Source organism: Leucopleurus acutus (assembly GCF_964270905.1).
Source record: "Leucopleurus acutus genome assembly, chromosome: 2".
Classification (NCBI taxonomy): domain Eukaryota; kingdom Metazoa; phylum Chordata; class Mammalia; order Artiodactyla; family Delphinidae; genus Leucopleurus; species Leucopleurus acutus.
Genome location: NC_139143.1, coordinates 91317204 through 91345197, shown reverse-complemented (window position 1 = coordinate 91345197; position 27994 = coordinate 91317204). Strand labels below are relative to the sequence as shown.

Here is a 27994-nt window from a genome sequence, read left to right as displayed (position 1 = left end):
GATATATGTTTATGTATAGTTGATCCCTTTTGCTGTACAGCAGAAACTAATACAACATTGTAAAGCAACTATACTGCAATAAAAATTAATTTAAAAAATTTATGGTTTACAAAATGTATTTGTATATTAACAAAGCCTAGTCAGGGTTTATTTTCGTTCTATTCTAGTTTGTTTTATTTTTAATACTGCAATTTCCTAGGCACAAAAGGTTTTGCTTTCTTTCTGTGGTTTCAGTTACCCAAGGTCAATTGCAGTCTGAAAATATTACACGGAAAATTCCAGAAAGAAACAACTCATAAGTTTTAAATTGCAGGCCATACTGAGTAGCGTGATGAAATCTCGCACTCTCCCGCTCCATCCCATGTGGGACCTGAATCATCCCTTTGTCCAGCATATCCTGCCCATTAGCCACTTAGTCACAGTCTTTCTTATCAGATCAACTATCCGGTATCGCAGTGCTTGTGTTCAAGTCACTCTTATTTTACTTAATAATGGCCCCAAAGCACGAGAGTAGTCATGTCAGCAATTCGGATGTTCTCTTACTGGGCCTAATTTATAAATTAAACCTTATCATAGGTGTATGGCTAGGAAAAAACATAGTATATATAGGGTTTGGTACTATCTGAGGTTTCAGGCATCCACTGGGAGTCTTGGAACGTATCCCCAGCGGATAAGCAGGGGCTACTGTAGTCCCTTCACTCTGGAAGAAGTTCCTATTATTCCGGATGGCCCTTGCTCCAGCGTAGCTCCTGGGCTGCGGGACGTGGGCTCTGTGCCTGGCACAATGCCTGCCTCCTAGGAGGCGCCCCCTCAGTGTTTCGGCGGTGGCGTACAGAAATAGATTCAGGGCTTTGATCATCCTAGAGGAGGCTGCCTCTACCATGGCCCTCGTCCTCTCTTTCCTGTTCTGGGCGTCTGTAGCATATGCACTTGCTGAGTGCCAGGAGGGGTTGAGAACCTGGTCAGGGGTTAGAGTCCCTGTCATCCTGGCCTGCAGGCCACCCGCTGGTAACCCAGGCACTTATCAGCATCTGTTCTCAACACCATCCTCTGTTGGCTTTCTCTCTGGGAGTTCTTTATTCTAGAGTCATTTCGATAATATCACAATTGCCTAGGGCAAGTGTTCTGTAAGTTGTTGAATTAAATACAGTAAGAATAGAGTCACTGTCTTCATTTAAATGCAGAAAAGTGTGACGAAAGCACAAGCGATGTCTCCTCTGTCAGGAGCTGGCCACACTTTTGCTTTATAGAGCATCTGGATGTAGCTCAAATCATTTCCAAGGCCCCTTTACTTTTTATTTTGTCCTAGTATAGAAATTATATTAGGATAGAAAGCTTAGTGGGAGAGTCAGGCTTACTGCTTGAGCCAGATGGCATTATTGAACCAAGATTTGAATCTTCTCTGGTAGATTCTTATCGGCTTTTTCATTGTCTTTCTTGTTTTTCACCCCCAATTGCAGGTTTGTGTGCAGCTTGGTGTATTATGGCCTGACTCTCAGTGCAGGTGATCTAGGTGGAAATATTTATGCCAACTTGGCCCTGTCTGGCCTCATAGAGATTCCGTCTTACCCTATCTGCATCTACTTGATTAACCAAAAATGGTGAGTATGGGTGGATATGAAGTGCACCATGTAGAGGACACACACACTAACATACATAAATATCTTTGTCCATATGCAGAATCTGCGAAGTACTCCATGGTGATTAGAATTCTTTTCAGACCAAACACAGTGAGAATTCATTTTTTAGTGTTATTTCTTGGGCTTCAAGTTTATGAGTTATTATGTAGGGTTTTTTTAATTGAAGTATAGTTGATTCACCATGTTGTGTTAGTTTCTGGTATACAGCAAAATGATTCAGTTATACATATACATATTCTTTTTCATAATTTCTTCCATTGTAGTTTATTGCAAGATACTGAATATAGTTCCCTGTGCTGTACAGTAGGACCTTGTTGTTTATCTATTTTATCTACAGTACTTTGTATCTGCTAATCCCAAACTCTAATTTATCCCTCCCTGCCCTTCCCCTTTGGTAACCATAAGTTTGTTTTCTATGTCTGTGAGTCTGTTTCTGTTTTGTAGAAAAGTTCATTTGTGTCATATTTTAGATTTCATGTATAAGTGATATGATATTTGTATTTCTCTGTCTGACTTACTCAGTGCGATAGTCCATTCATGTTGCTGCAAATGGCATCATTTCATTCTTTTTTATGACTGAGTAATACTCCATCATATATATATATATACACCACATCTTCTTTATCCATTCATCTGTTGATGGGCATCTAGGTTGCTTCCATGTCTTGCCTATTGTAAATAGTGTTGCTATGAACATTGAGGTGTGTGTGTCTTTTCGAATTAGAGTTTTCTCCAGATATATGCTGAGGAGTCAGATTACTGGGTCATATTGTAGCTCTATTTTTAGTTTTTTTAAGGAACCTCCATACTGTTTTCCATAGTGGTTGCACCAATATACATTCCCACCAACAGCGTAGGAGGGTTCCCTTTTCCTCACACCCTCTCCAGCATATATTGTTTGTAGACTTTTTGATGATGGCCATTCTGACCAGTATGAGGTGATGCCTCATTGTTGTTTTGATTTGCATTTCTCTAATAATTAGTGATGTTGAACATCTTTTCACGTGCTTATTGGCCATCTGTACGTCGTCTTTGGAGAGATGTCTATTTAAGTCTTCATAGGTTTTTAACCCAATATTAAGACATTACCACCCAACTGTTTTTGAGCAGCCTGTGTGTGATTTGTTCGTCCCAACATGTGGGAATATTGACTCGATGTAGGTAGAGCTCCATGACCCAATCACTATCATTTAGAAGCTCTCACACAAGACAAAGAGCTGGAGGAACGAAAAAGACTTTTCTTTCCTCTTAAGATCCCCTGGACTTTGTTGAGAGGAAGAAGAGATCCTGCTTTTGCTGTTCATTGTCAGTGGGCCCAGTTTTGAAATATTTTTTTTAAGATCTTTTATAGAGCACCCTTTCCTCAGCTTTCTCAGATTCCTTCTGTTATTGAACCCCTGACCAGGGCAACTGAAAATTGTGAGCTAGGAATCAGTTGGATTTTGCCATTTCTCATTCTCCAGAAATCATCATTTTTACCAAAAACAGCATTCCTTTAGCATTGCACTGGCTGCTGTCGTCATGGATATTGCGGTCAGCGCATTTTAAAGGGCAGTTTTGGATTCTGTTCAGTTGAAGGGCTTTTCTCTGGGGGGTGGCCCCAGTTGCCTCTGCTGACCCCTCTATTAGTGACTGAGTGTGCTCTCATCATGGTCCAAGGGCTGAGCCAGGCAGAGTATTCAGAAATCTGTTCCCACCATCCCCGGTGTGCTTCCTGTTACAGCTTCCTGTGCCCCCCTCTGATGACCATGGACAGTGTTACAAGGACACAGTCGATGGGGGTGTGTGTCCTAGGTGTCTTTGCATCCCTAGTGCCTGCCTAGAATGATGCCTGTCACTTGAAAGGCATTCAATGCTGACTGTTAAATTAAGCACAATAACCTGGAGACGTGAGTCCTTCCCTGTCTCCCAGCCATCCGCACCAGAGTCAGGATTAAAATCTGAAGCAGAGGGAAGGAACACCACCTTGGGGATCAGGCAGCCTCGTGTTAGTTTTATAACTTTGAGAAGTTACCTTGCTAAACCTCCATGTAGTTATCCTTAAACCAGGGATTATAAAATTCCCCTGGAAAAATTGTTATAAAAATTACAATAACATTGAAGCTCCTAACAGAGGACCTAGCACATTGCCAGCTCCTAGTAAAGGAAGGTTTATTAATGTTCATATCTTTCTTCTAAGTCTCGAGCTCTTATTTGAAAATTATTTCTCCCAAGAAAGTGTGCAAGAAATTTCACTTAATTCTGACATACTAACTAGAGTTTCTTTCTGTTTGTCTTTTTAAGAGAGAGAGAGGTGTGTTTAAACTTTTAACTGCTTAAGATACAAGTAACCAGAAAATGAAATGAGCTGGAAGTCTCCATTCTCCATGTCTCAGTGTTATTCTCTAGAAGATGGAGAATATAAGAGCATATGCCTTACAGGTTTATTATTAGCATTAAGTAAGATAACATAGACAGAAAGCATTTTGGCACAGAAAGTGCCTGAAACATAGTAAGCACTCACAGAAATAGATAGAATGATTCCCTATTCTTTTCCTGCACACATGATTTAAACCCGCCATCCAGCAAGTTTTCCTTGGCTTTGTGATGGTTACTTATTTTATGTCCTGGTCAGTCATATGTGCCACCCACTCCTTAAGAAAAGATGAACATATAATGAAAGTGAGGACATTTAAAAAGGAAGGTTAGGGGGATGAAGCAGATGAATGTATAAGATTCTCAAGGGAAATGTGAATTTCTTTGTATTGTTTAGGTTTGGTCGGAAGCGGACATTAGCAACATTTCTGTGCCTGGGAGGACTGGCTTGTCTTATTGTCATGTTTCTTCCAGAAAAGAAAGGTATGCTTTCCAATTTCTACATGAGGGTTTTGAATAGCACTTGTATTACAATGAATCTCAATATAGTGGAGCGATCACCATATGCCGTGCTTCATTTCTGTGGTTGCATATTATTTAGCAATGGTGTGGGGTATAATGGGCCAGATTCTTTCCATTGCCTAAACTATTCTCCGGGTGAATAATGTGCTTAGAGGTGCACTATTAATTCTTTCAGGCGATTAAGCTACCATCTGGGGTGTCTGGACTGCAGTACTGGTGATGTTGGAGTTGTTTATTTGATGATGATGTGGGCCATTTAGTTCTGCACAGAAGGAGCCTCTGTCCAAGGCTGCAGATTGCCCTCCTCATTCCAGCCAGTTACGAGACTGGAGATGAGAGGCACTGGTTCTCCACGGTGGCTTTGGCACCCCTCATTGTCTCCATCAATACTCCCAAGGCACCCTGATAATAACAACAGCACAATAAGAATAATAGTCACTGTTGGTGACAATTGACCTTCTCTCATTCTTACAGAAAGTGTGAATGAAACATCCTTAGGAAACTTGCTATTTTTATATTTGTAGCTTTGCTATGTAAACACAGCTTTAAAAACAGGTCCCTTTGGCATCCATATCTAACACGACTTCTGCCCCTCTCTAGGGATTCTATACATAGTGCTGGTCCTCAACCTCTTTTCCGCACTAGCACACCTGAGACATGCCCTCTATTACATCAAAAACTGTGGTTTTAGCAGTGATTTTCGACCATTAAGAAGTGGGTCATAACAAACTCTCTGCTGCTAGGGAATAGGGTACAATGAAAGCCCTGTTTTGGGGACTTTGGGATTTTGAAAGGGTTCCACCATGGAGCTTGTTCTTCAGGTGGGAATCATTGTGAAATGGTTTAACATAAGTTTTTCTTTTTTGGCCGCACTGTGCGGCCTGTGGGATCTTAGTTCGACCGGGGATTGAACCCGGGCCCCGGCAGTGAGAGCTCCGAGTCCTAACCACTGGACCACCAGGGAACTCCCTAACAAAGTTTTGATAACGACTAGAAATGCAGCTGACGAATTCATTTCCCGTCGGAGCATACATGTATTAAGTGCTCCTTTGGTGATCCCTTCTCCTTAAGGGTCAGGTGTACCAGCGTCTCACTGAAGACTCCAAGGCCACGTGTCCTAGTTATGCAGCCCTCCAGTATATCTGCTGTGCTGCTAGCTGCCACCTGGAGTTCTGTGCCTTAAATCCAGAGCACTGTTGGTTCACTAGTTAGGATTTTACTCAATATTTAGAACAGCCTTGGGGACTCCCCTGGTGGTGCAGTGGTTAAGAATCCGCCTGCCAATTCAGGGGGCATGGGTTCGAGCCCTGGTCCGGGAAGATCCCACATGCCGTGGAGCAACTAAGCCTGTGAGCCACAACTGCTGAGTCCATGTGCCACAACTACTGAAGCCTGCGCACCTAGAGCCTGTGCTGCACAACAAGAGAAGCCACCACAATGAGAAGGCCGTGCACCACAACAAAGAGTAGCCCCCGCTCACCGCAACCAGAGAAAGCCTGCACGCAGCAACAAAGACCCAATGCAGCCAAAAATAAATAAATTAATTGATTAAAAAAAAAGAACAGCCTTACACTGATTTTCACGGAATCCTGGAAACTAAAGAATTCAGTAAGTTTGCCATCGAGGCTTCCCTGGTGCTGCAGTGCTTGTAAACCACACACACAGCCCCTCTCCTTGGACACGCGTGGGCATTCAGTATTGGTAGCCTAGCATGGTGGGTACTGCCCAATGAAGAGTGTACTATATGTTTTCTTTACTATAGGCCATACTTGTACAGACACGTATATATATTTATATAAGATCTACCTATCCTAGGATGGAACATTTGAGGGAAAATAAAATAGGAGGCCAAAAAAAAAAAAAGGTAACACTTCCAGTTGAGAGCCAAGATTGTAACCTGGGAGTAGCCAGGAGCTTCCTCTCAGTAACCGTGTTTTCAATAAATACTCTTTCATGTACAAAAAAAAAAAATGTCTTAGTTTTAAGAAAGTTGTTACCTGTGCTAGTGCCAACAAAAGGAGAAATTCCTCAGCTGTTGCCCTGCCGTGGGCTTGTAGAACTAAGTGCCCAGTTCTGTTTGTCTGGGACAAGACATTAATGGGCTTCAAATCACTGCAACTTTCAGTTCAGCAGATTCTGTTTCTCGTAGACAACCTAGAAATTCAGTTGTTTTCTACCTGTAATATCCAGTGGTCTATTTATTACTCTATAGAGAGAAACTTTTCCTTGTTACTCTAAATGCCCCTGTAAGCTGTCACACCTCGGCAAGCCAGGCCGATTCATGCCTTTCCTCGCTCCCACATATCTGTACTCCAGGTAACCCACACCCTGGGCCTCTGCACACAGCCCTTTCTACACAAACCCAAAGGGAAAGCAGATTCATGGTCTCCCGTCTAGACCGGTCACCACACTGTGCTCACTTCCAGTCTGTCCTAAGCGAGCAGCTGAGCCCCTCGTGGATCATGCCCTGGTGCACACTGAGTCACAAACACAGCACATCTGTCTTACACACCCACAGATGCGCCCCAGGAACAGGATTCCTGTCATACTTAGAAAAGTGGATGTAGTCTATTTTTGAAGATTTCCAGAGAAAGAAGTTCCATAATGTTCCTTAGCAAGTAGTTTCTATTTTTAATAGCCACGCAAAGGTTAGAATGAGCCTCTTCCACTACAGCTGAGCCCATTTCCTTTCATTTTATTCATCACTAGAGATAGAGAACAGATGGTCACCCCTCTTTTGCATAATCCTTTCTCTCTTTGCAGGGAGTCATCTAGCTATTCCTGAATCTTCGCTACTTTGAGCTAAAAGTATTTATTCTTTAAACTTTCTTTGAACCTTTCATATTTACTCTTCAAAATATTTTGATAGCTTTCTTTTAAATCTCAATTTTTTCCAAGTGCCGAGGTTTAGGCTACCTGTTGTGAAAGTTCTGATAAATATATATTAAGAAAGAGGCCTAGCAGTTTGAAAACATCTGTTACCATCTTATGTGAGCTTGGTGACCACTCATTTTCTCACTGCTTTTTATGCTCATTTGCCCTCACTTTTTCCCACCAAACATTCATTTGCTCTCTCTGTCAACTTAGGTTGCCCTCTACATACCAACTCTTTTTTCACATCTACGTATGACTGTGATGCTCAGTGTCTGAAGCACAGACATAGGTATACCTCTATAAGAGACAGCCAGTAAGCTAGAAAATAGATTGCTTGGCATTCCTTAGCCTATGGTTGATAATTATTGGACAAAAGTGTCCTATTCAATACATATTTGCACCCTGGTTGGCCTCCAAGTAAATGTTCTCCCCTGGGGGCAATGTTACCAAGTGGCCACTAATTTCTTCCACAGATTGGTCCTCATACATTTTACCTGATCTCTGTCCTTGCTTAAAGGGTTCTAATTAAGCTGTAATACTGGCGACCATTTATTTTTTAATATTTATTTTATTTATTATTTATTTGGTTGTGCCGGGTCTTAGTTGTGGCAGGCGGGCTCTTTAGTTGTGGCATGAGAACTCTTAGTTGTGGCATGCATGTGGGATCTAGTTCCCTGACCAGGGATCGAACCCGGGCCGCCTGCATTGGGAGTGAGGAGTCTTAGCCACAGTGCCACCAGGGAAGTCCCCTGGCGACCACTTATTAAGTGTTAACTATGTGCTGGTTTCTCTTCATACATAGAGGTATTACTTCTTATCCCCATTTCCTAAGGAAACTAAAGCTCAGGTAGGTCAAGCAACTTGTCCAAGGTTGCACAGCAAGTAAGCAGCACACCTGGGATTCAGATCCCACATCTCTCTGACTCTAAAATCAGTGCTCTTTTGGGAATGCTTATTTGTCCTCTTAGAGTTTTAAGACCAAAGTATTCATTGCACATGGTAAAGCCATAGCCTTAGAGAATTAATGCTGCCTGACTGGGACCCATTCTTAACTCTTCAATGGGCAGGCCTGTTGGGAATTGGCCAGAGTTTAAGAACCTGGCTTGTCAGGGTGGCACTGGGTAAGGAGGTTGGCAAGGAGGTTTCTGGCAGTTGTGATCCTGCCAGAGAATCTGAATACTGGGAAGTCACAGCACGTGACTAGATAAACAGTTTCACAGTTGAAGGGAGTGTCCTCAGACTCAGCTCTAGCAGAACCTTTATCTCTCATTGCTTTGTTCAGCCTCAGCCTGCCCATTTGTTATTCATTTGACTTCTCTAGGGCCTGCTATGTGTACAGGGTACTATTTATAAATATGACCTGGTTCCTGGCCTCAAAGAGCTTATAATCTAGTGAGGAAAAGGAATGATTCATAAAAACAGAAGGTACCATATGAGAATTGACAACAGAATGCTATAGGAACTTTAACAGGCTATGATAGTAATGGAGACCAGCTAACCCCCTGTTTCACCAGACAAAATATAAGAAACACTGATTTTCAGACATTGGACAACAGGCTGCAGAAGACAGAAGTGATCCCTGAGAGAAATGAAACAAGATGTGCCCTAAGAGTGCCCTAGCTCAGGTCTTCAGGCCTCAGTGCACAAAGGGACACCCAGCAAATCCTGGTGCTCTTACCAAATTGATAAGACAGATAGTAAAGCCTGGAAAGGCCAATATGGCTAGAATTTCCTGGGCAAAATACTGGAGAGGAGTAAGATATATAGAGGAATATGTGGAGGAGGAATTCTAAAGATCTGCAGAAGATCTCTGAGCCCTTGGCTGCTGACTGATCTGGGCATGCATTTGAGGAAGCTACGGAGGCTGGGGAGGTGGCCACCAGAAAGGAACAAGTGGAACAATTCTTGGAACCTAGGGCCATGTCTAGTTCGTGTTGCCTTTAGCCAGACGTGGAGCACTAGGTAAAGACCTCCTGGGTCAAAGTAGCCCAACACTATAGGCTATTCTGCTATAGCAGAGCTTGCTCTAAAAGTGCTTAAAAAATTCAGAGGATCAAGTGATTCCCAGTAACTTAACTGCATTCCAGGAAAAAGAGCAACAATATGTAAAGGAATACAATAAAATCCAGCACCTAACAGTGTAACATTCACAACCTCTGGCATCCAGTCATTATTACCAGGCATGCAAATGAGCGGGAAAATACCTCCCACAACCAGGAGAAATGTCAATAGAAACAGAACCAAAAATGACACAGATAATAGAATGAGGAGGCAGGGACATTAAAACAGCTATTATAAATGTACTGCATATGTTTACGAAGGTAGAAGAAAGCAAGATAATAATGAGCAGAGAAAGAGAAGATAGAAAAAGAGGCACATGTTACATCCAGGGGTGAAACATACATTATATGAAAAAAAAACAGGCAGTAGATGAGATGAACCACAGAAGAGATCAGTGACGAAGATATAACAAAAGAAGCTGCAGAATGAAACAAACAAAAGTTGTAGGACAACACCAAGCCCAACAGTTATGCAACTGGAACCTGAGAAGGAGGAAGTGAAAAACAAAGATACTTGCAGAAATGATGGTCTGCTACTTTCCAGATTTGATGAAAACTATAAACACATTATGAGAAAGTGGTCAGTTCATCAAGAAGATGTTACAATCCCGATTATGTGTGTGTCTGATAACATTCGAAGCACAGGAAGCAAAATGGACAGAACTGAAAGGAGAAATAGACAGACTCAACATTACAGTTGGATATTTCAGTACTCTCTCTCAATGACTGATAGAAAAACTGACAGAAAAGAATTAGGATATGGAGACTTAAACAGCCTACCTGACCTAATTGTCATTTGTCAGACACTACCTAAAACGGCAGAATACGCATTCTGTGTGAAGTGCACACCCAGAACATGTGCCAAGAGAGACCATGTTCTGGGCCATAAGACAAGTTTCAATAAATTTAAAAGGATTGAAATCTTACAAAAATAAGTTCTTTGACCATAATGGAATTAAAGTAGAAATCAATAACAGAAAGCTATCAGGAAATCCTCAAATATTTGGATTTCAAAAAAACATTCTTCTAAAAACACATGGGTCAAAGAAGAAAGCACAAAGGAAATTAGAAAAATTTTAATTAAACAATAATTAAAGTACAACATATTGAGTTTGTGAGATGCAGTAAAGCAGTGCTTAGAGGGAAATTTGTATAATTAAAAAATGTTGTATCGGGCTTCCCTGGTGGCACACTGGTTAAGAATCTGCCCGCCAGTGCAGGTGACACAGGTTCGATCCCTGGTCCGGGAAGATCCCACATGCTGCAGAGTAGCTAAGCCTCTGTGCCACAGCTACTGAGCCTGTGGTCTAGAGCCTGTGAGCCACAACTACTGAGCCCACGCTCCACAACTACTGAGCTGCACCACAACTACTGAAGATTGCACGCTCTAGGGCTAGTGTGCTGCAACTGCTGAGCCCATGTGCTGCAACTACTGAAGCCCGCGTGCCTAGAGCCCGTGCTCTGCAACAAGAGAAGCCACCACAATGAGAATCCCACATACTGCAATGAAGAGTAGCCCCTGCTCGCCACAACTAGAAAGCCCACGCGCAGCAACGAAGACCCAACACAGCCAAAAATAAATTAAAAAAAAAAAGTATCAGGGGCTTCCCTGGTGGCGCAGTGGTTGGGAGTCCGCCTGCCAATGCAGGGGACACGGGTTCGTGCCCCGGTCCGGGAAGATCCCACATGCCATGGAGCGGCTGGGCCCGTGAGCCATGGCCACTGAACCTGCACGTCCGGAGCCTGTGCTCCGCAACGGGAGAGGCCACAACCGTGAGAGGCCTGCGTACCGCAAAACAAACAAACAAACAAACAAAAAAGTATCAGAAAAAAGGAAATTTTCAAATCAGTGATCTAAGCATCTCCCCTAAGAAAATAGAAGGCAAATTAAAAGAAAAAAAAGACTGACAAACACAAAGTAAGCAAAAGGAAGGAAATAATAAATATAAGTAAAAATCAATAAAATAAAAACATGAAAATAATAGAGAAAAGTCAATGAAACCAAAAGCTGGTTGTTTGAGATCAATAAAATCAATAAGCCACTAGCCACACTAATAAAGGAAAAAGAAAGAAGAAACCGATTACCAGTATCAGGAATGAAAGAGGGACATCACTATAGAAACTGTAGACATTTATAAGGGAATATTATAAACATTTTTATGCCAATAAATTCAACTTAGGTAAAATGGATAAATTCCTTGAAAGGTACAAACTACCAAAGTGTACAAAACCATAGATAACCTGAATAACCCTTTATCCAGTAAAGATATCTAATTTGTAGTTTAAAACATTCCCACAAAGAGAATTCCAGACCCAGATGGCTTCACTGGTAAATTATGAAACACATAAGGAAGAAATAATATAATTCTACACATTCTTCCAGAAAATAAAAAAAAGAGCGAATACTCTTCCAACCCAGTGTTTGAGGTCAGCAATTACCCTGATATTAAAACCAAACAAAGACATTATGAGAAAACTAAAGACCAATATCTCTCATTAATATAGATGCAAAAATCTATTAACTAAACATTAGCAAATTCAACAATGAATAAAAAAGGTATAATACATCATAACCAAGCAGGATTTATCCCACAAACACCCAGTTGGTTTAACATTCAAAAGCTAATCAGTGTTATTCACCATATTAAAAGACCAAAAAGAAAAAAAAAAATCATATGGTCATTTCAATACAAGTAGCAGAAGCACTTGTCTGGTTTCAACACCCATTCTTTACAAAAACTAGCAGCAAGTAGAAGTTTCCTTAGCCTGATAATGGAAAACCTACAGCTAACATCACGTTTAATGGTGAAAAACTAAATGCTTGTTCCCTAAGATTGGGAAAAAGGCAAGGATATCCATTCTTGCCACTTCTTTGGAGCATTGTACTGAAATTATTAGTGAATACAACAAGGCAATAAAAAGAAATTAGGGGGATCCCAAATGAAAAGGAAGAACTAAAACTGTCTTTATTCACAAGACTTCATGATTGTCTCCATAGAAAATCCTAAAAAAAAAATCTATTAGAATTAAGAAATGAGTTTAGCAGAGTCTTTTGACACATAATTTTAGTTCTGTATGTTAACAACAAACAATTTAAAATTGAAGTAAAACAATGCCATTTATAAAAAATTAAAAATATGAAATATTTAGGAATGAAAACTTAAAAATATGTATGAGACCTGTAGAAAACTGTAAAATATAAAACATTGATGAGAGAAGTTAAAGAAGACTAAATAAATGAATTGGTGGTAATGGTAATAATAAAATAAATGAAGAGCTTACCATGCTCAAGGATCAGAAAATACTAAGACATCAGTTCTCCCCAAATCAATCTATCTTCAGCACAATCCCAATAAAATTTCCACCAGGCTTCTTTTTGCTGATAGATACTGACAAGTTAATACTAAAATTTCTATGGAACTGCAAATTGTATCCAAAATAATTTTTATCAAGAAAAATTAAGTTGGAGGACTTTATCCCAACTGATTTTAAAACTTACTACAAAATTATGTTAAGACAATAGGGGAATTCCCTGGACTCAGCACTTTCACTGCTGTGGCCTGGGTTCGATACCTGATTGAGGAACTAAGATCCCACAAGCCATGAGACATGGCCTGAAAATTTAAAAAAAAAAAAAAAGTGTGATATTGGCATAATGCTGGATGCATAGATAATAGAATTGAATATGAAATAGACCTATATATATGGTCATTTGATTTTTATTTTATTTTTGAGGGGGCTGAGATTTTATTCACCTTTTAAAAATGTTTCATTCAATCATAAAACACATAGAGAAAAATACACATGGTCAATTGATTTTTGATGACAAGTCAATTCAATGAGAAAAAAGAATCTTTTCAGTAAACCGTGCTGGAATAATTGGATATCCATATGTAAAAAATTTACCTTCAACCTGCACATCCCATCATATGCAGTAATTAACTTGAAATGAATGGTATGTCTAAATGTTGTGGACAAAGAATCACCAGCCATATCATAAACAAAGGATGTTGCAGCCATCAAACCATCAGCCACCATATCCGTTCCCCCTATGATGCACCCTGAGGTGATTCAGAATGGAGAAAACAGGATATTGGCCCTAGATAGTTAAGGTGCATATCAAAAGAATGATTTCAGTGAGCCCAGATTCTTGCATTTTCCCATGCATAGAAAAGTGCTAAATTCGTTAACCTGAGATATCTGTTTTTTCTTTAACTGGCAGTAATCTTCTGATGTTCTGACTACCTGATTTTTTTTGCAAAAACTCCTGTATATCCTGGGTCCTTTCTTACTCTCCAGAACAGTCCCTCAGAGCTATCTGAGAGGCTGTCTCCCAGGTGTCAGTTCTCAGCGTGTCCCTGGAATAAAACATAATTGTCAACTTTTAGGTTGTGTTTTTTTTTTTTTCAGTCGACAGTATAAAGGGTAAAACTACACAACTTCTAAAAGAGAACATGGAAGAAAATCTCAGTGCCTTTGGGCAAAGATTTCTTAAATATGACACAAAAAGCACACAAAAAAATTCATAACTTAGACTCCATCAAAATTAAAACTTTTGCTTTTTAAAAGACATTATTAAGGAAATGAAAAGCAAGGCACAGACTGGGAAAAATATTTGTAAAACGTATACCTGATAAAGAACTTGTACCCAGAAGATAGAATGGACTCTTACATTTCAGTAATGAAAAAACAATGGAAACAATGTTTAAACAGACACTTCTGCAAAAGGATATAAATATGGAAAATAAGCATGAGAAAAGCTGTTCAACATTAGGGAAATGGAAGTTAAAACCACAATGAGATACCACTACACACCTATTAGAATGGCTAAAATTAAAAAGACTGACCATACCAAATGTCAGCAGTGATAAGAAAGAACTGGAACTCTCATACACTGCTGATAGAAATGTAAAATAGTACAGAGACTTTGGATAACATTAGCAGCTTATTTTAAAGAGAAACATAAATTTACTGTCTGATTAAACTTTACCCAAAAGAAGCAGAAACATAGATCCACAAAAGGACTTTGATGTTCATGGTAGCTTTATTAATAATAGCCCCAAACTGGAAGGAACGCAAATGCCCCTCAGCTGAGGAATGGATAAACAAATTGTGTTATATCCATACAGTGAATTACTCACCAACAACAAAGCAATGAGCTATGACCTACTGATGCAGGGAGCAATGTGGATGAATTTCAAAAGCATTATGCTTACTAAAAGAAGCCAGACACAAAAGCCTACAAACTGAATTATTTCATTCATGTGAAATTCTAGAAATGGCAAAACTATAGTGACAGAATTTTCGGCATATGTGGTATTTTTCTTTAGAAAAAAAAAGCCAAAGGAAAGCAAAATGAATTGTGGTTCTTGGCTCAACTTCTGTATCATAGTACAGGACCTACAGCTGTCTTAAAGATTTTTAACATATTCATAAACAATAAAAATTTACCCAGTGAATGAAGTGGATGATTAAGTTTAACTTTTCTTATTTGGGTCAGTGAAATGTGACTGTAACATACTGAAGTATTTTGTTCTGGTGACCCTAGCGGACTCTGAGAAAACTTCAGATAACTAGTTCTGAAAATGATGTCTGTAGTATCTTCATCATTGGAATCAACTTAAAACCTCTGAAGTTCAGTACTTTGAAGAATACAAGTGTTTTGAAAATTCCCTTTTTTTCTCCCAAAGATAATTGAGCTTAATTTTTCCTTTTAAATCACTCTTTTTCCCTAAACAGTCACTTTGAACATTCATTGATAATAGCCAATAATATCTAATTTCATTTTCAGATAAAAACGAAGGTCAGAAATCCAGGGAACCAGCCCAGTGGCCGCAAAGCCTTCCTAAATATTAACTCATGATGACTGATAGACCGGCAGCTCCACAGGCAGGCTAAGAAGTCATTTTCTAATAAACAGAGCTGTCTGAAATTGACATGGGCTATCTTGGGAGAGAGTTGAGTTCCCCCAGGTTCAAATGGCCACTGCAGACTCCACTGGCAGGAACAAGGGGAGAAGTTTCAAGCATCAGATGAGGTGTCGGGCTGATGGGAGCACTTGTGGGTATGCGGCTGGAGCCAGGCTCCCCAGATGGGCCACTGCTGGAAGTGTCCTGAGCCTCACAGGGGAGAAATCTTCCAGCCTTGGATCTTGTGGGTGTTTAGATGGTAAGCCTTCTGCGACATGTTATTTGAATTTAATTTTCAGGATGGCAAACCCCTCACCTGTTCTAAAGACGTACAGCATCTCCAACACAGTTCTGGAAGGTGCCATCCTGTATGGGTTGAAAACAGTCCCAAAGATCATTTGCAGTCACGCAAATGTGCACATTTCTGTTTGCTTCAGTGCCACCCAAGACCTCTTCCTGACTCACTCAGTTTTCTGGAAAATCACTGATGAATTTAATTTGCCCTCATTATTGGTTTACTTGAAGTTGTTAGATATCAAAAGTCCAGACCTATACCTTGCGCATGCTTCTTTTTCCAGAAGCACCTCATGGCTTAAAATAATATATTCAGTACTTAAAATTGCTGACATATTCTTCCAAATAGCCTGGCAGAAGAGAAGGCGGCCCCAGATGGTCGAGTTTGGCAGTGCCTGGGCCACTGCGTTCAGAACACCATCTTTAAAGGAGTTGAAGTTTTATTTCATAGTCAAGCTAGGAATGTGAAACTTTTATTTTGGAATGGGATATATTATGTGCCTCCCTCCTCAGACATTGAAAGAACATGAGCACAGATTCCTTTCACTTAAATTAATCCCTGTTATAGTCCTTATACTTACTCTTTCAATAAATATTTAGTGAGCACCACTGTGATCAGACTATGGGAGGTGCCATGAGGGAAACAGATACAAACAAGGCCTTAGCCTGAGACAACTCAAAATATATTTGGGGGGCTTCCCTGGTGGCGCAGTGGTTGAGAGTCCACCTGCCGATGCAGGGGACATGGGTTCGTGCCCCGATCTGGGAAGATCCCACATGCCGCAGAGCGGCAAGGTCTGTGAGCCATGGCCGCTGAGCCTGCGTGTCCGGAGCCTGTGCTCCGCAATGGGAGAGGCCACAACAGTGAGAGGCCCGTGTACCGCAAAAAAAAAAAAAAATATATATATATATATTTGGGGGCAGACAAGATGGAAAAGTAAGCAACTACAGGAGAGTGTCTAAAGCATGCCATTTGCATGGATTGGGAAATGGGTGCCGTGGAGGTCAAGGGCAGGAAAGAATATTGCAGTTGAGTTATTTAAGTGGTTTGGATGAGCCAGGTATGCAGTCCCAAGGAAGGGACAGGCATGTTCTATTAGTCAGAAATGTCAGAGAGAATGAGAGGCAATTACTTTGGTGATCAGGACATTGCTGCTGACCTTCAAGAATAGAAGTTTCAGGAGAGGATGGTATTGGAGGCCACATTGTAGTGATGTACAGGGCAGATGCGTTTGAGGAAATGGAGGGTCAGTCACTCACTGGAGATGTTTGATTGTGAAGGGGAGAAAGTGCAATGGAGCCAATGAGAATTTTTGCTTTTTCCTAAGGAGAAGAAAACTTATTTTGAAGGTTACGGCCTAGTGGGTTGCTGAAGGGGAGAGGTTAAATATGTTTGAAAGGGAATAATTAAATTGTAAGATCCCAGAGAAGGTAGTATTAATAAAGGAAAGAACCACTGGACAATTGATAGCATTTTTGATAGGGACGTGAACTAGCATAAATTGTATTTTTGCATTTTATGTAAAAAACGTTACATTAAGAAACTGAAATATCATTATTGATTAGTAATCTTCAAGTAAGAAATTGGGGAGGAGGAAGGATGAAAAGTAGTTCCACATTTAGAGTCTTGTTCTTTAAAGAACGTGTAGTAGTTTAGTGGGATTATTCCTTGTCTTTACAATGGAATACTAAGGAATGCAAACTGAAGATAGGAGTTTTTTGAGACTCACTCCTCTCATGTGTCAGGGCTTGTCATGCTGATCAACCTTTTACATCATTGATTGTTGAGCGAGGTTGGGAAGAAAGGAGAGGCAAGTAATACCCTTAGATAGGTGGAACTTAAGACTTCTGTGAAGCTTACTTGACCCCAGTACAGAAGTTTTCAGGGAGCTCTGTCATTCAGGAGTGAGTGCAGGTTTTTGTTTGTTTGTTTGTTTGTTTTTAATTTTATTGAAGTATAGTTGATTTACAATGTGTTAATTTCTGCTGTACAGCAAAGTGATTTAGTTATACATATATTCTTTTTCATATTCTTTTCCATTATGGCTTTTACAGGATATTGAATATAGTTCCCTGTGCTAAACAGTAGGACCTCGTTGTTTATCCATTCTCTATATAATAGTTTGCATCTGCTAATCCCAAACTCCCAATCATTCCCTCCCCACCCCTCCTCCTTGGCGACCACAAGTCTCTTCTTTATATCTGTTGAGTCTGTTTTTGTTTCACAGACATGTTCATTTGTGTCATATTTTAGATTCCACATATAAGTGATATCATATGGTATTTGTCTTTCTCTGTGTGACTTACTTCGCTTAGTATGATAATCTCTAGGTCCATCCATGTTGCTGCAAATGGCATTATTTCCTTCTTTTTTCTGGCTGAGTTGTATTCCATTGTATGTGTGTATGTATATATATATATATATCACATCTCCTTTATCCATTCATCTGTTGATGGACATTTAGGTTGTGCAGGTTTAATCACACATCATGACAGCCACTGTGTAAGATTTCCTGGGGATGGCCAAAATGCTGAGAAATATTTGCTGTGTGTGATGACTAAACCTTCTGAATGTATGTCTGGTTATATGATCTCTTCACCGTTTGAGATCACCACAAATGTCTCTCACTCCTTCAGAATTAAGTGTGTCACTTAGATGAATTTTTCTCCACCGAGGACCTCACAGATGTGGCACTTGTCCCCCTCAGACACAGGTGTGTTCGCAGTGGTGAACAGCCATTCCTTGTCCCTGCTGGGGAAGCTGACCATCAGCGCTGCCTTCAATGTCGTGTATATCTACACCTCGGAGCTGTACCCCACGGTCATCAGGTATGCCTCACACACAGGCTTCTCCTTCCCATGTCCTGAATTCTGTTGTAGATGTTTGCATTGACAGAGGCGTGGTCCCCACTTCACCTGGAGCACAGCGAGTGTGGGCTAGCAGCAGCTCAGCAAGCAGCTGTGAGCCCAGAACCTGTGGACACTGCTCTTGCCCGCTTGGCTGAGGAAAACGTAACTTTGTCTTGGGCTGAATTCCCTGTCAATTGTGAGAAGTGCTCTACACTAAACGCATCCCATCACCCAAATAGTGCTCGGATGTCATTTTTATTTCAGTGCATGTGAGTTATTCAGTCAACCCTTCTGTGTCAGGTACACGATGGAGCAGGAGACAAGGTCCCTGTTATCACAGAGCCTATATTTTAGCACAAAATATACACATTTAAAAAAAGATGAGACTTCCCTGGTGGCGCACTGGTTAAGAGTCCGCCTGCCAATGCAGGGGGCACAGGTACAATCCCTGGTCCACAAAGTTCCCACATGCCGCGAAGCAACTAAGCCTGTGCGCCACAACTCCTGAGCCCACATGGCACAACTACTGAAGCCCCCGTGCCTAGAGCCTGTGCTCCACAACAAGAGAAGCCACTGCAGTGAGAAGCCCACGCATCGCAATGAAGAGTAGCCCTCACTCGCCGCAACTGTAGAAAGCCCGCGGGCAGTAACAAAGACCCAGTGCAGCCAAAAATAAATAAATAAATAAAGATAATTCCCTATAGTTATAAGTGAATATTGTATTTACATATTAGTTGTTAAAGGTGATTTTCAATGAGTAGGACTTGCTTATATCAAAAATAACATATTCAGAAACAAAACCAAAAAACCCAACATATTCCATCCTAAGTTTGCCCTCATAAAATAAGTCGGAAAACAAAAAAACAAACCTAAATTTGAAGGGCAGGGCTGCAGCTCAGTCTTTACAGAACGGCCTCTGTGTACTGGACCATAGTCCCCCAGTCGGCATTTTCCTGGTCTTTTTTTGAGGATCATTCCAAACAGATCCTTCTTTTTCCCTTATCCATGCAAGAAGCGTAATGGTTCTGTCTGCCTTTTTCCCAGTAAGAGATCAGGTTGTCTGTGATTGGCTTGTCATTCCCTGATTATTCCCAGAACCTGCTTTCTCTGGCTGTTGCCTATAAAACTAGGGTGACCGTTTAGTTCCAAACTGGGACACTTTTGAGAGCGAATGTGGGCATTATTAACAATTCGGCTGGGATAACAGGGTGCTGTACGGTCACCCTACCTATAATCATTATCATTCTCATTTCCTCCCCCTCCTTGCTACCCACATTCCCCAAGAAGGTAATGTTCTTGGTTTCCTGAGAATATATGTCCAATCAATTCCTATTTATATGCCTGATCCTTTCATAGTTAATTAGTTGAGTTTAAAGAAATGGGCAGACTTTTCAGATCATTAAACCCTGGCTCTTCTATGGATGTTTTAACTGATAGGAGACCTAAGACACGAGAACCCAGGAGAACATTTAACAAGAAATATTCACGTGCTCATTTCTGCACCAGCTTCTATACTGCACTGTCCAGTATCACATGTGGCTATTTAAGTTTAAATTAATTAAAAGGAAATGAATTAAAAATTATGTTCCTCATTCTTAGTTGCATTGAGCTCTCGGTAGCTGCCTGTGTCTGGGGGCTTCCGTATTGGACAGGGCGAGTACAGAACATTTGCAGCATCACAGAAAGTTCTAGTGGGCAGTACTGCTCTGTAGCATCCTGCACTTCCACTTTGGGATTTGTTATTCTGAGCCCACTATCCCTTAGAGCCCTTAAATTGTCCCCCTAGAACTTACTGACTTTTTTTTCCTTTTCCTTTTGCCTTTCAGGAATGTTGGGCTTGGAACTTGTTCCATGTTCTCCCGAGTTGGTGGGATTATTGCTCCCTTCATCCCCTCACTGGTTGGTTTGTACCTCCTAGTTTGTTTTTCTTGATTCTCTGCTTTGGAAATGTTTGTGCTTTTGAGTAGAAAGAGGTAACAAACAGCTGCGGTTTTAAGATCAGCCTGACACAAATGTGCACCTTGTGCCTTTTAGATTAAGGATCCATGAGGGCAGATGGACCCTTCCCAGGGATTGGCTGTATTCATTGGAGAGTTAGCTAATGCCTGCCTGCCCCTTCCTGTCCCCATTTGTATGTTAGTTGATTAGTGAACATTTCCTAAGTTTCTGCTGTGTGCTGAGCTCTGTGCTAAGCCCTTTACATACATCATATCATGCAGTCTTCACCACAGCCGTATGCTGTAGGCATTGGTACCCTGTATTAAATAACAGAGAACACAGCACACCACTCGGAAAAGAAAATTAGAAGAGAAGAAGGTGAAAGGGAGATAAAGTAAACTCCATCTAATCTCAAAATGTTCATGTTCTGAGAAAGATCCCATGGAGCCCCTGTGCACGTCTCTGCTTGGTCTCCTCTAGGACTTTCCCAGCCAAGACTTGTTGAAGCGTGATTAGGTTTGATCAAGTGGGGCTTTGAGCCTGTTCTGGAGACAATTGCTCATCACTCAGGCAACTACTCGCCTCATCCTAGTACAGGACGTCTCTGAAATGCCACTGTAGCCTTTTCTTTTCTTGAGGAAGTGGGATATACTTCCTTTTTCTGAGTATTTCTCTGTGTTTCATGCTCAATTTTCTTTTTTTTCTTTTTTTTCCACATCTTTATTGGAGTATAATTGCTTTACAATGGAGTGTTAGTTTCTGCTTTATAACAAAGTGAATCAGTTACACATATACTTATGTTCCCATATCTCTTCCCTCTGCGTCTCCCTCCCTCCCACCCTCCCTATCCCACCCCTCTAGGTGGTCACAAAGCACGGAGCTGATCTCCCTGTGCTATGCGGCTGCTTCCCACTATCATGCTCAATTTTAGATCACAAGACCCTTCTTATGAAGGAGTCATATTAGTTCCATTTTGCAAAATGTGTCCAACGCTAGGTGTTTATCATTAATGATGCCCAACTTTGGACCACTGTCCTAGAACATTATAACACCCAGCGTTGTGTCTTCCCTGAGTCCCACTAAGTTGAGAAGAGGTGAACGTTCCCCTTGATTCAACGACAGGCCCACAGTTCCGGGCATGTGTTTGCACGCAGGGGGCCGGAGGTCAGAGTTTTTCGTCCCCCTCCTGTCCCCTCCCCATGCCTCCCTCTCCTCCTCCATCATCTCTTCATCTTTGAAAAATCAGGAAAAGATGATCAGAAGGGACATCCTAACTAGCCACCGAATTTGGAAGCCCAAACCAGAAGGTGATAAAGCTGGGTGTCTCCTTTGCAGGAACTCAGGAAAGGTAATCAGCTCAGAAATCCCCCAGAGCCCCGTCCTGCAAGAACCTTGGTGTTATCTTTGAAATTGTATGTTTGTATTTAAATTTTCCTGAGAACGTCTTTTGGACCGACCCGCTACCATGTCCAAACCATGTGTATAGGTTTCTCTAGGCCTTTCTCTTCCTTTTCAGGGTGTTTACACCTTTAAGCCCCATGCCTCTCAGTTCTGGTGCTTAGTGAATCAGAACACATATGTGGGACTGTTTGGCCCATTCCAGGGTTGAGAACGTTAAAGTTCGTCGTTGTCAGCAAATATGCAGGGTGTCTCCTGCGTGTGGAGATCACTGTGCTGCAGGCCACTCAACCTGGAGTGGAAGCTGAGTGTCCGACTCACCACGCACTCTGGCAGTGTGTCTGCCCTGCTCAGACAGCCAAGCCCCTTCCCCACAGTCCCCAGCCTGTGCATGAACAGTCTGCTGCATCTGTTCCACAGGCCAGCTCTGTCCTTTTGATTTACTCACTCCTGTCTCTGTGCCCGAGGACTGGCTCTGGTTTCCTGGGGTAATTCTCTAAGGGGAAAGAAGACGGGCTTTCTGGTGTATTCTAGTGAGGAGGCAGGACCTGGACAGTAAACATGGCAGGTCCTGGGTCATAAGACTGCTGATGTCATCTGCTAGGAAACTAACACTGAATTTTTGTTTGTTTTCATTCCACTCCCTGCCCCCATAGAAGTACGTGCAGTGGTCTTTACCCTTCATTGTCTTTGGAGCCACGGGGCTGACCTCAGGCCTCCTGAGTTTATTATTGCCAGAAACCCTTAACAGTCCATTGCTAGAGACGTTTTCTGACCTTCAGGTGTACTCATATCGGAGGCTGGGGGAGGAGGCGTTATCTTTACAGACCTTGGATCCCCCTCAGGTATGATGGAATTTTTCTTAATCCTTCAGATTTACCATTTGGATAATGATAGTTTTGGGGGAAAAGAGAAAAAAGAATATCTGATTATATTAAATAGAACTGAGCAAAACTGCTGGAAAAAAGTGGGATCTGATAGCAGCTGATTGTCAGAGAAATAAAGATGATTCATTAGCTTTCTTAGAACACTTTAGGGGCTAATTCTTAGGGGAATAAATGTCATCAGAGTACATTTGTCAGTTGAATGCTAGACAGTAATTTAACTTTAGAAATGTCATGACATCATTTCCCTGCCCTTTTCTCCTTTCCTGCTTTAGTCTGTGGACAAGGAGAGCCCTTTAGGGAGTGAGAGTGAGGAAGAGGAAGAGTTTTACGATGCGGATGAAGAGACACAGATGATCAAGTGACGTGCCCCAGATTCCTCCTCAGACGCAGAGGGTCATCTTCTCTGCCTCCAATGAGGGCAGGTTCTCCCAGGAAACTGAAGGGAGCTGTGGAAAGATAGGCCTGAACAAACATCGAAGGTACTCAGTGTGGCCTGATGTTTTTTAGGCACGAAGGAAGTTGGAGAAGAGATTTCAAGAAACAGGACATCACTGCATCAAGGGAATAGTTGTTAACTGCCCACAGTTTGGGTTTAGCTCAAAATCATGACCTCTGGCCAGATTGCTGAAGGCCACATGCCAGAGTGGTAAGCTCATTTGTTTCTAGAAGTTTGATTACGTTGCCTTTCAGCTTCATAGTGGCCTAAAGGCAAATATGTAAAATTTCTTCTCACCATTAACACGTGATCTGTCCACCAAATTTGACATCCGCCTTTCTCAGTTGCTCCTCATCAGGAATCTTTTGAGGCAGGTTGGTGTTAGCATTTCATTCACTTTTGTGCTGGAAGAAAAGCACTGAGAGGTCATTTGTGTGGCCTGAGGCCCTCCACCTTCATCCCAACGGATGAAATTTGGGCCCCCAGCTTGGTTCCTGGCCCAGTGATTGGCTTGAGCTCCCTGTGCTTTCAGTCAGTCCCACAGATGACCCGCTAGGAAAAGCCAGCTGCACCAGAGTAATGTTCAGAGTCTGAGGTGTGGCTGCCTCTCCCTGGCAGCTCCCTTTGATACTCGAATTGTGTAATTTCTTCAGTTCCCACTTGTGTGCACCTGGAGAAAAATTTCCATCTCAGATTCTAGTACCAGCAATAACTTCCAAACCATGCCCAGTAAACGACGAAGTTTTATAAAGGGGGAGGGCAGTTAAAAAGTGACATGTCAAGACTTTGGATGTTAAAAAGGAAAAAATAAATGCTGTTTTTAATAAGGAAGAAAAGAAAATTATCTTTCACAATTTTCTGTTTGTTTTGTTTTCAGTGTTGTACAAGGAGGGACTTGGGCAACATTTAAGAACTTGAACTCTTCTAGTCCTAGATCAGCTCCAGCCTGTTTGGTTAGCTAGAATGGAAGGCTCAGTAATTTCCTAGTAAATGTTGGTTTTCATTAAGTACTGCCAGCTTTCAAATAAATCAAAGTCGTACTGTTTCCTAAAATCATGTGCTGAAAGTGTTTCCCATGAAACCTGGGTATTATCTCAAATAGGAGTGTTAACCTGGAGTCAACAAGCTTGGGCAGTGTTACTTTAGGTCACTTTCCCAACTGGGAAAATTTCTGTGTTTTCAGAATTTCCATTTCTATTAATCCCTTGGAGAAAAAGAAATTTCACTGGAGATAAAGAGAAGTCATCACTGAGTCTGTTTCTGGAAATCTTGGAGGACTCACCTCGCATTGGCTCCAACCCTGTCCTGTCCTCTTCCACTGACCTCTTGGTTTGCACTATACCAGCTTGTACCTTTGTTAAAGTATTTTTATGTCCTTCATGCCCTTGATTATGTATTGGGCTCTTTATAAACAGGGGCCATCTCTAATACTGTTTATTTCTCGCTGCTGTGCCCAGAACACAGTATTACTGTTTCTAGCCATCAGGGAAATTGTAGAACTCCTCCCAGTATCATTTTTGTAAATCACAGGCAAATCTGACCCAAACCCCCAAATTGTGGAATCTCGCTGTCTTTCTCTGGGAAATGGAGACCCTGCCCACCATCAAGAGAGGAAGAAAGGAAGAACTTACAAGGACACTTAGAAGCTCTTCATTGTGAAGTTAAACGTAAAACAAGAAACCAGCACATAGGTGATTCTTGGTTGGTTGGAGCCCTCTTTGCATTATAAGAGTAATAATCCCATTATAAAAACATGTGGAAACTAGAAGTTTAAAAATGTATTAGTCATAGGCCCAACACCCAGAGACAACCAGTGTCATGGCTTTGGTCTCTTTGAAGACCAACTGGGAATCCATCTTTCTATTGGCACTGGGGTTCCCTCTGCCTCTGGCTAGATAATTGAGGATTCCATTAGTTCTGCCCCTGGGTATTCTCTTTTCCCAGCTCCAGGGTAGAAGAAGGGAGGGAAGGGTACACAGTTTGAACACATGTTGCTAAGGCTGGGCTATCAGCTGCTCACGTCAGATGTGTCACTAAATTTTGTTTCTTCCTAGATGGTCTTTTGGCAAAGTTTAATAATTACTGTTTTGGGGACTTCCCTGGTGGCACAGTAGTTAAGAATCCACCTGCCAATACAGGGGACATGGGTTTGAGCCCTGGTCCAGGAAGATCCCACATGCCGCGGAGCAACTAAGCTCATACGCCACAACTACTGAGCCTGCGCTCTAGAGTCCGTGAGCCACAACTACTGAGCCTGTGTGCCACAACTCCTGAAGCCTGTGTGCCTAGAGCCCGTGCTCCACAACAAGAGAAGCCACCGCAATGAGAAGCCCGTGCACCGCAACGAGGAGTAGCCCCCGGCCACCGTAACTAGAGAAAGCCTGTGCGCAACAACAAAGACCCAACGCAGCCAAAAATAAATAAATTAATTTAAAAAAATAATAATTACTGTCTTTTCATCCCTTTGCCTTTTATAAAAACAGATTCTGTCCTTTTGCTATTAACTGTTGAAAAATAGTGATTGTGGAGATGGTGCACATGAGCATATTGGTATTGATTAAATTATTGGAAAACTCTTAATTTATAGGTAACATATTTTGTTTGTTCAGATGAGTTGTAAAAGGTATCCTTTTAAATTTTTTATTGTATTCAAAATTAAATTTCTTTTCTCCTAAAAGGCAGCAAGAAAACCATAAGACACATAAGAAATCCCAGGGCTTCCAGGGTCAAAGGTCTTGTCCAGCTTGTCCAGAACCCTGGTACCACACAGATATGTTGAGAGAAACTGTTTTGTAGTTTCCTGATTGTTGAGTTAAAACCACTGCCCATTGAAAATGCAGTATTTGTCATTTGGCTGATTTCAAGCAATGTAGACATTCTTTAGTACTTAAAAATGAACAAATGAAATACAACAAATAACAAGCAAATGAAAGTTTCTGGGACACTACTTAAGTAAATGTAATCTGGGCAAGTATTTTTATGGAGGTCAAATTGATAACGGTACTTTTAATAGATTCATATTCCTAATGAAAACATATTGAAATAATGATCTCTACTAATTAAACTGAATTAAACTGCAGCTTTCTAATAGGACTTACTCTTCCATTACTAATTCTTATTAGATTATTAGTTCTTAAATTGGATACATATAAAGGATTTTTTTAACAAAATAAAATGCAGGTATTTTGGTTTCTTGTGAATATGATAAAGAATTGTAAAATGTAGACCTTTTGTTCTTACAGAACGTATGAGGATGTACACAGTAGCATCTTTGACAAATTGAGCAAATATAGAATCTGCTAGAAATTATGGGTGGTATGTGGGTCAGGGGCTGTAGCAAAGTTAGGGAGTCAGTGGGTACAAAGGATAACTATAAAAGTATGTCTGGAAAGAGAAAAATGCAAAGATACTGCATTGTTAGAAAATGCATCTGTGTAGTATGTTAAAGGGAAAGATCTTATGATTATCTCAATAGATGCATGAAGATTATTTGACAAAATTCAACACCTATTTAAAATAAAAGCTACTAGCAGACAAGGAGTAAAAGGAAACTTCCTTAGCAGTATAAGGGGTATTGTAGCACGTAAGGTGAATTGACCTAAGGCATCTCTTCACCTTCCCGGGACCTTCAGACTTTCTTGATAATGACCACAATAAGGAATGTATTTTACATATTCTTTCTCTTCCCTGTTCCTCCACCTCTTTCTAATCTCTGTCTCTGTCTCTTTCTCCCCACCTTACAATACTTACTATATATATATTTAAAATAAAATATATACATAAAACTTTCATGAAACATGCTTATTCTTGCTTGGTACCCTGATAGCTTATATTCTGTCCCATTTTGTTTTTTAAAATGCCACTTGTGACCCACTAAACTGATTTCATGACCTACTGTAGTTTAAAAACTCTTAGTTCTTCTCTGTCTTCTTGTACTGCAGAGGCTTTAAAGCTAAGATGTACATTTCCCAAACACCCTTTGCAGCTAGGCTTCTAGGTGCAATTAAGTTTCCACCAGTCAGATTCAGATGGAATTTGGAAGGTGGGAGTGAGGTGGAGGCCATATTTGTGATGCATCGTTTTTTCCTACTCTGTTCTCCAGGGATGGAGGCATTTGGTCTTGCTGAGGCAGTTTCAGCAGAGATGTTGACAGGGGCAATATTGATTAAAATCTTAACAAGATTTTTTGCATAGAACCTGGCAAAATAATTCTATTAAAGAAAAGTAATGATTTGGGGCTTCCCTAGTGGCACAGTGGTTGAGAATCTGCCTGCCAATGCAGGGGACACGGGTTCAAGCTCTGGTCTGGGAAGATCCCACATGCCGCAGAGCAACTAAGCCTGTGTGCCACAACTGCTGAGCCCACGCTCTAGAGTCTGCGAGCCACAACTGCTGAGCCTGTGTGCCACAACTACTGAAGCCCACGCACCTAGAGCCTGTGCTCCACAACAAGGGAAGCCACTGCAATGAGAAGTCCGCGCACTGCAGCAAAGAGTAGCCCCTGCTCGCCGCAACTAGAGAAAGCCCGTGCACAGCAACGAAGACCCAACGCAGCCAAAAATAAATTAATTAAATTAAAAAAAAACAGTAATTATTTGAAACTATTTAACAATCCCAAAAAAATAAGAGCAAGCAGAAGGGACTCAACTTCCTAGATATTGAAACTTTTGAAGCCGTGGTGTCAGTGTAGCAATAGATTAGCAGATCAATAGAACATAATAGATCCCAGAACAAGACCAAACATATATAACAATTTGGCATTTTTTGAAGATGGCATGACAAATCAGTGGGAAAAGAACGAACTATTCAATTATTGATGTGGGAACTAATG

At 41.2% G+C, this 27994-nt stretch overlaps 1 protein-coding gene across 1 annotated transcript in view; it reads left to right on the top strand.

The window, feature by feature from the left end:
- The window catches only part of SLC22A15 (solute carrier family 22 member 15), a gene marked incomplete at its 5' end in the record, with an annotated part of 79231 nt that extends 55374 nt beyond the window's left edge, over positions 1 to 23857 (top strand). The window contains 6 exons of the mRNA XM_082832359.1: positions 1461 to 1601; positions 4393 to 4478; positions 18363 to 18483; positions 20331 to 20403; positions 22497 to 22685; positions 23000 to 23857. Coding sequence (XP_082688485.1) covers positions 1461 to 1601; positions 4393 to 4478; positions 18363 to 18483; positions 20331 to 20403; positions 22497 to 22685; positions 23000 to 23089 — 700 coding nt within the window. The 3' untranslated portion in view covers positions 23090 to 23857. The remainder of the gene's footprint in view (positions 1 to 1460; positions 1602 to 4392; positions 4479 to 18362; positions 18484 to 20330; positions 20404 to 22496; positions 22686 to 22999) is intronic.
- Positions 23858 to 27994: the final 4137 nt, after the last annotated feature.